This window comes from Microcebus murinus, chromosome 20, assembly GCF_040939455.1.
Source record: "Microcebus murinus isolate Inina chromosome 20, M.murinus_Inina_mat1.0, whole genome shotgun sequence".
Taxonomy (NCBI): Eukaryota; Metazoa; Chordata; class Mammalia; order Primates; family Cheirogaleidae; genus Microcebus; species Microcebus murinus.
The window spans coordinates 3,513,824-3,526,874 of record NC_134123.1 but is presented as its reverse complement, the minus strand read 5'-3'; the positions used below and the strand labels follow the sequence as shown (position 1 = coordinate 3,526,874).

The 13,051-nt window shown below is 41.0% G+C and overlaps 1 protein-coding gene across 1 annotated transcript in view; it reads right to left on the bottom strand.

Moving 5' to 3' along the window:
* The window catches only part of LONP2 (lon peptidase 2, peroxisomal), a 122,925-nt gene that overhangs the window by 9,576 nt on the left and 100,298 nt on the right, over positions 1 to 13,051 (bottom strand). The window contains exon 12 of the mRNA XM_012788995.3: positions 8,805 to 8,947. Coding sequence (XP_012644449.1) covers positions 8,805 to 8,947 — 143 coding nt within the window. The remainder of the gene's footprint in view (positions 1 to 8,804; positions 8,948 to 13,051) is intronic.

Below are 13,051 nucleotides of genomic sequence, written 5' to 3'. Positions count from 1 at the left end.
TTTCACTCTGTTGCCCCAGCTAGAGTGCCGTGGCGTCAGCCTAGCTCACAGCAGCCTCAAACTCCTAGGCTCAAGCGATCCTTCTGCCTCAGCCTCCCGACTACAGGCATGCACCACCACGCCCGGCTAATTTTTTCTCAATATAATTTACTTACTATTTTTAGTAGAGATTGGGACTCGCTCTTGCTCAGGCTGGTCTCGAACTCCTGAGCTCAAACGATCAGCCCCCCCCCCTCGGTCTCCCAGAGTGCTAGGATTATAGGTGTGAGCCACCGTGCCCGGCCTTTTTTCAAAAACTACATAATTCCTTTCTAGGGCTGGGTGAACTAATCCTAAAGAGTTATCGTCAATATACTGAATCATGTTTAATTCAACATAAAAAGTCATTTGATATAATTTTGTTAGCTATACCATGAATAGTCCCTTTCTTATATTTGAATCCTCAAAATTCACTGTCAAAAGAATGCCAAAAGTATCCCAAAGAAGCAGTAGTAAGATTCTTGTTACCATGTTGCTTCAAGAAACCAAGCCAGTTTTCCAACACTCCCCATCCGCTGGGGAGTCGTGGTGCTTCTGTAATAGGTGAATTGTTCACTGCAAAGTGTGGGCAGTGTAGGTGAGTGCATATGGCCAAACCAAAAGCATCCACACTCACAATTACCATTCTGACTTGACAGAAAGTGTTCTAACGTGAACTTGAAGTTGGGACTAATGATAAGCCTACGTAACGTCAACATACATGGGTGGGAGAACTGAAGTTACTATGAAACCTGGAATTTCTGTGATCAAGGCTAACAGTTATCTAAGAAGTAAAGAACTTTCAATTCTTAGACTTGGAGTCATATTCTTCCAGGGCATGTGCTCTGAAACTTTATCAAAAGCACCCAGTTTCCATGTATTTCTTCTTCAGAAAAGATGGAGTATAAGTAAATATGAATTTAAAGGATAAGATACATGCTGCTTTCTTGCTTTTGAATGCAGGCAGTTTTTCAGCCATCTTAACCCCTTTAACACAGAACAATTTGTGTTGTATAGCAAATAAGCAACTCAACATGATTTCAAAACAATGTTTATCCACCAGGACCTTCCTGTCAGCTTCTGTTCCCATTACTGGTTTGTGGAGTCATCAGCTATATCAGCTAAGACAGGCCTAGGCCTGAAGTTTAGAATGTTTTAATGTCAACGTGGCACATGTGTATCTCGAGTTCGTTTTTGTTCTTCAGTTTCCCACTTGTCCTGTTACTGTGCTTTGGGTTCCTTATCTACTAAATAAATCTTGTCCAAAGAAACGGTCAATTCCTCTGTAATAATTCTATCAATAAGGTCAATATGCAGACTGAGGAAGTATTTCAAATATTTAAGGAAAAAACTAATAATAATAGAATGTGTCTTTTAATGTATGGGGTTGCATTCCTAATACTTCAAGGATATCACTTTTTAATGAGCATTTGAGTATCGAATCATTGCCAGTTTCACATGCTCTTCCTTCTTGATCAACTAAAAATAGTAATATTTGATTGAAATAGTGAATATGTACAACTCTTCACGACCTTTCCAAACCTAGACCAACATTAATAGACCCATCAGAGGGACTAAGATTTTACATTCATTTAAAAGTCCTTTACCAAGTATCCTGAGCCAGGTCACAGGGGCATAAAAATAGAACTGACAGACTGTACTCCAGTGTGGGCAGCTACAACAAGGTATCTACAAAGTGCTCTTATTAATATCTACTAGGAGCCCTGAGGGTCCCTCTCTAAGGAGATAGTTCAGGCGTCACGGGAGAGGCTGAGTAGAGTCGTAACAAGAAGGGGCAGTGGGTGCCAAGAAATGGAGACATGAAGAAATTTGTGGACCCTATTTCCAGGGACAAGCTTGGTACAATGCTAAATGCAAAACCTGAGCTGTCAAATTGCTGTGCTCTGTGTGCAAAGTTTGCTCTGTAGTGACGTTTGCACTGTCAGTTGGTTTCTGTTATAGCTCATACAGCACTTTTTGTGCTCCTGCCAGGGCTGTCACCACAGAAGCTATCCATCTGGCAACCTCTTGATAAAGTCTTCGTACTGAGATCCTAAGCCTTGAATTAATGAATATTTGATTTTTCTAGTTGTGGATTTGTTTCAGTGGCATTCAGAGACAGGATGGGCAGACTCTGCTTCCCTTCGAGAGGTGCTGGGGTCTACCACTGTCATTTCTCAAAGCAGCATTAAATCGCCCAGTCTGGCCTGGTACTTGCACTGCCGGGAACCAACTGCTTTCTGTTCCTTTCAGCAGGGCCTTTCCTTGGCACAAGCGGTTCCTCATGGGGCCCTGGCCCAGACTGCGGTGCGGCATCAGTGCTGTCTTCAACAGGTGGCATGCAGCACGGAGACAGGCTGTGGCTCAGCATGTTTAAGTGGATAAGTAGGACAGAGAAATAATTTACTATCACGATTCTTTGGGCCCTTTAGTGTTTATACTCCTCATGTCTACCAGCTCATTTTATTTGCTTGAAAGGCAAGCATGATGATGGAATCTCCTGGAATTCACCTTTGAATGCGTTCTATTCAGGATGCCTTTAAAAATCTGCATGTCTATCCTCTTCTTCTTTTTATTATTTTCTCAGGGCAGTAACCTTTACAGAAGCCAGTATTGAGGCTTTTATATAAGGTGGGGAATTATGTGAAAACATGAATGGAGTCAGGAATAGTCCAATGACAGAGTCCTCTATCCTTCTAGGTATACTGGTCCTTTGATGTTTTGGGGGTGCCTAATGTCCATTCTCACTCCTGAAAGCAGCCTGATTCCTCTGGTGACCTACTGTTTTCATGTAGGCTTCAGGAGGCAGAAAACTCAGGCTCTTGATTCCCATAGAGAGGATAAAAGCACAACCAGAAAATGAGCTACAACCTACCACCTACTTACAAATAAGCCCACTCACTTAGATGGTTCCTCCTACGAGCTGGAGGAAGCGTTCTAAGCCAAGCCTGCGTTATGGTAGCATAAGCACCGTGAGCCAAGTCCAGGCTGCCTGGGGACACCTGTACCCCCCGCTATTCTTCCATACTCTATCTCCAATAGTGTAGGAGACCTTTATTTTACTTCTAAAAAGTGAGCTTAGCTGATCTTGTTTCTTTAGAAAACTTTACTGTACTTCAGATGGTGACCTATGAGACTGTTCCTAAATCTGAAATTAGACTAAGTTCCTAGAGCCCATTTTTCAACCCGTTGAGAGATAACTCGTTAAGAAAAGTGTGCCTTCTCAGCTTTCTTTCTAATTGCCAGTAACATTTTTTGGTACTATTTTTTGTAGACTTATATTCAATGAAAGTGAAGAACAATAAAGGGTGGTATACGGTTAATAAATATGGACACAAAATTAGGATTTAAAAAAACAGGTTTTTGGCCGGGCGCGGTGGCTCACGCCTGTAATCCTAGCACTCTGGGAGGCCGAGGTGGGCGGATTGCTCGAGGTCAGGAGTTCGAAACCAGCCTGAGCAAGAGCGAGACCCCGTCTCTACTATAAATAGAAAGAAATTAATTGGCCAACTAATAGATATAGAAAAAAACTAGCCGGGCATGGTGGCGCATGCCTGTAGTCCCAGCTTCTCGGGAGACTGAGGCAGGAGAATTGCTTGAGCCCAGGAGTTTGAGGTTGCTGTGAGCTAGGCTGACGCCACAGCACTTCACTCTAGCCTGGGCAACAAAGCGAGACTCTGTCTCAAAAAAAAAAAAAACAAAAAAAAAATAACACAGGTTTTTTTTGGTGATTGGGGATAGGTCTATCTGTTTGTTTTTAGGGGAGTATGGTAGTTGCAGGAACAAGTATTTGTTCATTTTTTTAGTATGTAGTGGGCATCATGTTGAGTGCTGTATGCACATTAACTCACCCAATTCTCTCAACTCTCTAAGGGCACACACATAATCACACCCACATATCAGAGAAAGATGAAACTCAAGGAGCTTGGGATTATCACTTAGTGATTAAGAGGCCTCCCTGCTACTTCTAGACCTTATTCTTCCTCCCTTCTGGTAAGCCCCCATCCCCTTTACCATCTCTCTCCTCACTATCTTCTACATTCAGAAAGACTCTTCTCCTTCCTTATCCCCCTAACTCCTGCTGTTGTCCTAGGTGTCTTCCGCAAGCACATGATGCCTATCCAGAACCTGGCTTCTCAATCCTTTAAATACCTCCTGGACTCCATCACACACATTCTTCCAGGTCCTTATCACCAACAGAAACCACACTACCTCTAAATCTGAATTTCAAATACCCCCCTTCTTGACCTCCTGACTCTCTTTTTTCTTAAGACAGGGTCCACTCTGTCACCTAGACTAGAGTGCAGAGACATCATCACAGCTCACTGCAACCTCAAACTCCTGGGCTCGAGTGATCCTTCTGCCTCAGCCTCCCACATAGTTAGGACTACGGATGTATGCCACCATGCCCAGCTGAGTTTTCTATTTTTGTAGAGATGGGGTCACTGTGTTGCCCAGACTGGTCTCCACATCCTGGCTCAAGTGATCCTCCCACCTTGGCCTCCCAAAGCACTGAGATCACAGGCATGAACCACCGCACCTGGACCCCAACCCTCATTTTCTTATCCTTTTAGCGCTCTTGTACTCATGCCATAAACTCTACAAATTTCTCATTATGTACCAGTTCTGTGCCAGCTTCACTCCCCTCCTTGTTCAGTTAACATACTTGTGCTCCATCATCATGATCTTTTCCTTGTAAATAACTCAATATTCTTGCCCCTTTCTTCATAATACCCCACAAAGGGGTATCCCTTCTCTTATCACAAGCCATTCTGGATCCCATGACATCCCACTTTCCTGAAGACTTTGTTTCTATTGTACCACCTCTTCCTCAGCTTTATCAGTCCTGCTGTCTATTGGATTATTCTTATTAGCAGCTACTATCTGAAAACATGCTCCCTCTGCCGTCCATATTCCCTCTAGCTGTCTTATTTCTCTGCAGTCATTCACAGCCAAGCTTCTGAATGGTTGTCTACACATGTTCTGTTTCCCTGTCTCCCACTCTCTCTTCAGCGTGCCCCCAGTCTGCCACCCCCACTGCCTGTGAAATCTTTCATCAAGGTCAACAACCTCTATGCTTTCAAATTCAATACACGTTTTCCTGACCTTATCTTCTATGATCTCGCCACAGACAGTCAACACATTTTTATGTTCTCTCCTGCTTGAAATATTATCTTCTTTTGTTTTTATGGCAGTGTAACATCTTTGTTTTCCTCTCCCCTGACTGCTTGTCTGTTCTTATTCTCTTTTCTTTTTTCCTGGCTTTTCTCTTTTTTGTTGGCTCCTCAGCCCCTCCACATGATCGCTAAATAATGGTGTTCTTCCGGGCCTGCTCCTAGCCTACCTGCTTTTTCCTATGTATACTTTTTTCTTAGATGATCTAAATATTTCTGGGGCTCCAAATATCCTCTATTTTCTGACAAGTCTATGATTTATATCTCCATTTTGGATCTCCAAATGTCCAAATGTCTCCACTCAGATGCCTCAGGTATTTCAAACCCACCATGTTAGAAAGAGCTCTGTTTCCTTTGCAACACCCCCTCCCCCATCTCCTCCATCTCAGTAGAGGGCACTGCACACGCACTCTTCCTCAGATGTCCCCACCAGCACATCGACCTCTACCTTTGTCCCATCTGCCTCCAAAGTGTACCTCAGATACAGCCAGAGCAGCCACTCCACTCCCTCAGTGTCACCCTGTTTGTTTTCCTTATAGCATCAACCTCAATCTGTAGTATATTTTTACTTGTCTATTTTTTCCCCAAAAGTAAGCTCCATGAAGGTAGAGATCACACCTTGCTTGTTTACTATTGTGTTGCCAGAAGCACGTCATATCCTTAATGAGTATTTACTAAATGAATGAAACTCTTTCTAGAATAAATGACAGACCTTAGATTTTTACCTTTATGGACAATAACAGGCATTTAAACAAAAAAAGGTATCTTACAACATCTTGGGAAGACCTCAACATGTACTCCAATGTTCCCAGTAGAACCCTCTGTTCAGATTCTCGCCTAGGCCAGCACGAAGAAGGGGGCAGATAAGACTGGGCACTGTGAACTCCTTGCAAAGAACAGGGGACTTGCTCAGGTGTGCCTATGTTATGTTTCTCTAATGTAATAAACAGAGCACAAGCTTTGGAGTCAGTCAGGCCTGGAACCAATCTCAATTCTGGCATCGTGTATTATCTGGCATGGTGTGTTATCTCAAGTTATTTATTTAATTTTTTTTTGAGACAGAGTCTCGCTTTGTTGCCCAGGCTAGAGTGAGTGCCGTGACGTCAGCCTCGCTCACAGCAACCTCAAACTCCTGGGCTCAAGCAATCCTCCTGCCTCAGCCTCCTGAGTAGCTGGGACTACAGGCATGCGCCACCATGCCCGGCTAGATTTTTTCTATATATATTAGTTAGCCAATTAATTTCTTTCTATTTATAGTAGTATATATAGGGGTCTCGCTCTTGCTCAGGCTGGTTTTGAACTCCTGACCCCGAGCAATCCGGCCTCCCAGAGTGCTAGGATTACAGGCGTGAGCCACCCGCGCCTGGCCATATCTCAAGTTATTTAAACGTTCTAAGCCTACGTCCTCATCTGCTATTGGAAAGACACCATGACTGAGGATTAAATGATGTATCACTTGTGGAGGGCCTTCCCCAGTGCCTGACAACTGACAGATACAGACATGGGAGTGGCCTAGAAGTCGAGCCCAACCTCTTCCATTCCAAAACAGAGCACTACTCAGTAAGAATAAAAATGAAACCTGATGTAAAGCAGATGCGTTTTGAAAAAACTGCGATACATCACTGTCACACTGTTTAGCAGGGAAAGGCAGGAATTTTCTTCGTCTGAAAGGGCCCTGTAGAAGAGTGGAAAGAATACTGAGCTGGGAGTCAGCAGATCTGAGTTAGGGCACTGACTCTACTAATTGCACCATATGCCAATTTGCACAATTCATTTCATCTCTTTAAGCTTTTTCCCTGTGTTTAAAATGGAAGGCTCCTAGCACAGTGATGGCCCTCATGGACAATAAAGAAATGTTTCATAAATCTTGATTTTATAGATGCAAATGCTAAGGCAGATTGTGATTAAGTAACCTGGGGCTGACACTCATCAGACCGCTATAGTAGAGACAGAAATCTCAGGCCACAGGGTGAATTCTCTCTTTCAAATGTGAAAAAGACGAACAAAATGTTCCAAACTCTCAGAAACCAGGTCTTTTATTCTAAGATGCTATTTATAACAGGTAAAATGGCTACTGGAGTCTTCCTTTCAGACTCACATTGGTAAAAGTGTTCACACGTAATAGCTCAGATGCTGTAAGGAAAGTCAAACAAGTTTCTCTAGTGCTAACAAAGACACTGTTAAGCAGTGTCTATCAAATTTCTTACTTCCATCCTTTTGGCTCTATCATTGCCAAGGCTCAGGGATGGGAGCAATGCTTCCAAGTCTAACATCAGCAGAAACAACTGGGAGAGAAGGGTGTATGCAACAGAAACATGCATCAGTCTTTTGTTTTTAAAATCCTCAAAGAACTGCTGGAATGTACTTTTCTGGAAAGCCTAGAGCAAAACACCATCAGCCATACAGGAGTCAGAACCTGTTTACATTTTCACTCACGAAATTATTGGAATCTCTCGGAATGAGAAAGCAGGTTTTGTTCACTTTCTTAACCAACAAAGTTTTACTCAAGTTCTTTCAACACTTCAAAATTCAAATCTGTGATATCTTAAGAATTCAAAAAACCAAAATAATGTTTCTGATTCTATTGTTCAAGTCCAGACTTACTGACAAGAGTAAACAAGATGAAAAAAACAACAGGTAGCTTACAACTTACAAACTGTTTATTTCTGGAATAAGATGAAAGTACCTGACAGCTTTGCAGAGTAGTTCATTAGCTTTAATGACCAGCTAAGAATTTAAGTAGATAAACAAGATGGGTCTGGGACTATTTTTCCTCTTCTTAGTTGTTAATAACCTGAGGAAAACCATGTCTACTGGTGTGATTTCAAATTTTAGGTTACCATATGTATAATTTATCAGATTTATTTTCTGAAAACATTTTTTTTCCTTAAATTGACAAGAAGGAGGTGAGGGTAAAGCTAAATTCAATAGTGTAACACAAACTTTTTCTAGTAACTGACCAATAAAAGCTCCTCTTAGCACCCTAGGAAATATTTCATAATGCCCTCAGCAGTTATATTCTAACGCCTATTTCCATAAGCTGTCTCAACTCAGTCCTGGGGCCCAGGCCTTTCTGCTGTGAGGTATAGATGGGGAAAAGATGAAAACAGAGCTAGACCTATACATGGAATTAACCCTAAAGAAACGATTAACAATGAAACAAGAGATTCCTAAAAGATGCCACCTGGGTCTGAACTAGCAGCAGTCTGCAGCTAAAGCTACACTTATGTTCCCTGACATTCATTACATTGATTCCCTAGCTCCTCCCCTAAGCCTCTGATTGCACAAAAAATCCTTCATTAAAGCTCATATAGGAATATAGAATTTTTCTAAGGAGAAAAGTTGAGACACTGGTCTTAAAATGGAACTGGATGACAAAGAATCAAATGAAACTGGGTTTCTAAAAGAGGATATGGCCAGGGTCTCTGGCTCCCTGCAGTTGTCATATTATTATCACATTAAGTACTAAAATGCAGTATCACATAGAAAACAAGTTTCCAATCTAAGACGAAATTCAGCCTCTGGAAACACCCAATTCTACTTATCCCTTGATATGTTAGGCAACCAAAAAGAGTAAACTGGTGAGTATCGCAAAGAAATGAGAATGATCACCTCCATTTCGTACATCGGGGGCCCAAGGATGTCTTTCAGAGCATGGAAATCAATCAAAATTGGCATTTCGGGTGGTAAGGCCAAGTCAGTAGCGTCACTGATAGATTCAGGCTTTGCATCTTCTAAGATGTGTTCTTTGCAACCTAAGAGAGAAAAATTTATTTAGAAGTTGTGATTTGTAGGTTTGAGAATTCATAAGTAGTAAATATCAAACAGAAGCATAGTGGACTTCAATAGTTCAGTCCCTTTCATGCATTGAAAAAATTCACTTTGTGTATCTGTGGAACACAGGTGGAAGAATTGGTCTTTCAAGAGCCCCTCCAGACTGGTATGCCTTGTTCATTTTTTATTTTGGAGACCTGGTCTCCTTCTGTTGGCTGGGCTACAGTGCAGTGGCATCGTCACAGCTCACTGCAACCTTCAGCTCTGGGGATCAAGCGATCCTGCCTCAGCCTCCTATTAACAGTACCTTGTTCACTTACTTTTACTTGTTTATAACCCGTCTCCCCCATTAAATGGTGAGCACCAGGAGGGCAGTAACCTTGCCTGTCCTCTTTTTAACCATTATATTCTTAACTCAAGAACAATGTCTGGCACTACGCAACTTATGAGCCCTAGAGGCCAGATACTGAATGGTCAAATGCAATAGATGACTTTGGACAATTCTGTTAGATCAAACTAACTTAGGGCTTGTGACAAACTTTTCAATTCCTTCTTCAGGGAAGTTTGATCAGGTGTCTCATTTTCTTTTTTTTTTTTTTTTTTTTTGAGACAGAGTCTCGCTTGTTGACCAGGCTAGAGTGAGTGCCGTGGCGTCAGCCTAGCTCACAGCAACCTCAAACTCCTGGGCTCAAGTGATCCTTCTGCCTCAGCCTCCCGAGTAGCTGGGACTACAGGCATGTGCCACCATGCCCGGCTAATTTTTTTTTTTATATATATATTAGTTGGCCAATTAATTTCTTTCTCTTTATAGTAGAGACGGGGTCTTGCTCAGGCTGGTTTCGAACTCCTGACCTCGAGCAATCCGCCCGCCTCAGCCTCCCAGAGTGCTAGGATTACAGGCGTGAGCCACCGCGCCCGGCTAGGTGTCTCATTTTCTAATGGGCAACATGAACTTGGAAATGATAGAACCCATATAAGCAATGCCTCTTTTGTAAGTATATAGCTCAACTCATTAGCATTTTCCAATATAAATAAATATATTAATTACTAGTGCCAGGGTAAGAGAACACAAAGCCTGGTTTGAAATCCCTGTAACAATGAACTATTTCCTTTACCTGCCTAAGAGCCCTGATTGGCTGATATCTTGTCAAAGTATTGACTCAGTTTGGTTTGCCTAGATATACAGGGAGCAGGACCCAACTGCTTTATCAGATCACCTTCTCTATCGGTCTTTGTAAGGCCAGTATGAGTAAAGAAAAATATTACATAATCTGTGGTCTGAAACCTAAAATGAGGAGCAGAGGTTTTTAAAATGTAGGAAATATTTGGCTCTATTCTCATTCCTAGCCTTCTTTTTCTTTTAGTTTGCCATAATTTTTCCACCTCTTGTACTATCTCATGAAATGTTTTCTTCTAAAATCTTTATTACCTTTTTACATACTCTCCTCCTTCTGAAAGTGACTGTTGTACATGATACACATATAATTATACAGTTACCTAACATTGTATATCTCTATATTTATTGTAGTTTTGCTATGATTCTTACATTCGTAAATCATGAAATTAAAAGAATTGTTTTTTCATTAACTTCTTTCCTTTCAAAAGTGATTACTGAATATGTTTAACAATAGTAGACCTTCATAACTGGAGACATCTTGGGTGTCACTAAATGATTCTAGTGTGACCTTTAGGGTGAAGGGTTCTTCTAGTCTACTCTCCTGCTGGCCTCCACCGGGCTCCTTTTCAAGGCTAAATCCTAAGTGATACAAGGAGGGAAAATAAAAATTCAGATTTTCTACCACTTGATGGCTATTGGACAGAGCAAATTATGCTATCCAAAGCATCAGACCTGTCACCACCTATCTCTGCAAGATTGTTGTGAGAATTAAAAGAAAGCCCTTTGTAGACTGCCAAGTGCAGTATGTAATATACACACCGTATCGTGTGTACGTCCTGAGTTATACATATTCTCATGATCACACCTCTGAATGTCACTTGATCTTTCAAGGTTTGGCTTGACCATGTTCTAGGAAGTCTTCCCTGATTTTTCTAACTTCTTTCATAGCATCCATTTGTTTCACAAAATCTAGCAATTACTGGGTTACTCAGTAGCTTGTGGAAATGGGAGATGTTCTGCTTGCTGCTCTTACTGCAGCATATTCCAGCAATATCAACGACCAACAGCGGGAAAGCACTCAAATGATCAGTTTAGCTATAATATGCCAATCTCAGAATCTAAAAAGCAAGTAGGCATCACTGCTTAATTAAAACTAATGCACAGACAAAAAAGCACTACTTGTCTAAGGTTACCCTAAAGTTGAAAGGTAGTGGTACTCTTAAACTTCAGCCAGTGCACAAAGAGCCTGCAAGTTTCTCTAGTCTGTGGTGCTTTAAGACAAGCTTTTCTGAGATCTAATTACTCTTGCCAGCCTCTATTTCACTATCACAGGAGAAAGTAAAGCTGGATGGGTGAAAGCCAATCTACAATTATGTAACCAGTGCTTTAGGATATTCAATCCGTTTTCAAGTGTAGTACTGAATTCAATGCTTTGAGCACTGAGGCATTGGGGGTGGGGAGAGCTATTTCTAAAGCAACTAGACATTAAAACATAAACGATGACAATGTATGTATAGCAGCTGTGTTATAAAATATACAATAAACTCAGAAATAACCTGTACTTCAAAATTTTCCATCATTAGAATACAAGCCTAGAAAATGAATGCTTCAGTTAAGAAAACAGCGTCAGCTAATGGGGAGACACAGGACAGCACTGGGTTTTAAGTATTCAGTGGCATTAAATGCATTCACACTGTTCTAACTATCACCACTATCTATATCCAAAACTTTTCATCATCCCTAGCATAAACTCTGTACCCGATAAGTAAAAACTCCCCATTTTCCACTCCCTGCATCCCTGGTAACCACCACTCTACTCTCTGTTTCTGTGAATTCGACCACTTTAGACCCCTCGCACAATGCTTTTCCTTCTGTGTCTGGCTTATTTCACTCAGCCACAATGTTTTTCTTTTTATTTTTTTCTGTCACACTTCTGTCTACAACACTTAGCCACATTTTCAAGGCTCATGTTGTAACATGTACTAGAATTTTCCTTTTTAAAAACTGAATGATATTCCATTGCATGTATATACCATATTTTGTTTTTCCATTCGTCTGCTGACAGACACGTGGGTTGTTTCCACCTTTGGCTGGTGTGACCGATGTTACCATGAACATGAGCATACAGATGCGCTTAAGTCCCTGCTTACAGGTCTTTTGAATGTATACTTAGGAATGGAATTGCTGATAATACTGACTGTAGTTCTCCGTTTAAACTTTTTGAAGAACTAACAAAACATTTTCCACAGTGGCTGCACTATTTGACATTCCTATTGGCAATACACAAGGGTTCCAATTTCTCCACATCCTTGCCAATGCTTGTTATTTTTATTTTTTTTAATTACAGCCATCCTACTGAGTGTGAAGAAATATCTCATTGTGGTTTCTAATGACTAATGATGCTGAGTGACTTCTCGTGCTCTTGGCCATCTGTGTATCTTCCTTCGAGAAAGGTCTATTTGAATCCCTCACCCATTTTTTAACTAAGGTGTTTTTTTTTTTGTGATTGAATTGTAGGAGTTATTTATATATACTGGATATCAATCCCTTATGAGATACATGTTTTGCAAGTATTTTTTCCCATGTGTAGGTTTTTTTTATTTTCTTAATAGTGTCCTTTGATGCACAAAAGTTTTTAATTTGATGCATAAAAGTTTTTAATTTTGATGAAGTCTAATTTATTTATTCTTTTTTTGCTTTATAGAAATAAGGTCTCACTCTTTTGCCTAGGCTGGTCTCAAACTCCTGGCCTCAAGTGATCCTCCAGCCTTGGCCTCCCAAAGTGTTAGGATTACAGGTGTGACAGCAACTGGCTTATGTTTTCTTTTTCTGCCTGTGTTTTTGGTGTCATATCCATGAAATTATCAAATATGATGTCAGGAAGATTTTTCCCAATAGTTTCTTCTAAGAGTTTTATAGTTTTAGCTCTTAAGTTTAGATCTTTGATCCACTTTCAGCGAATTTTTAT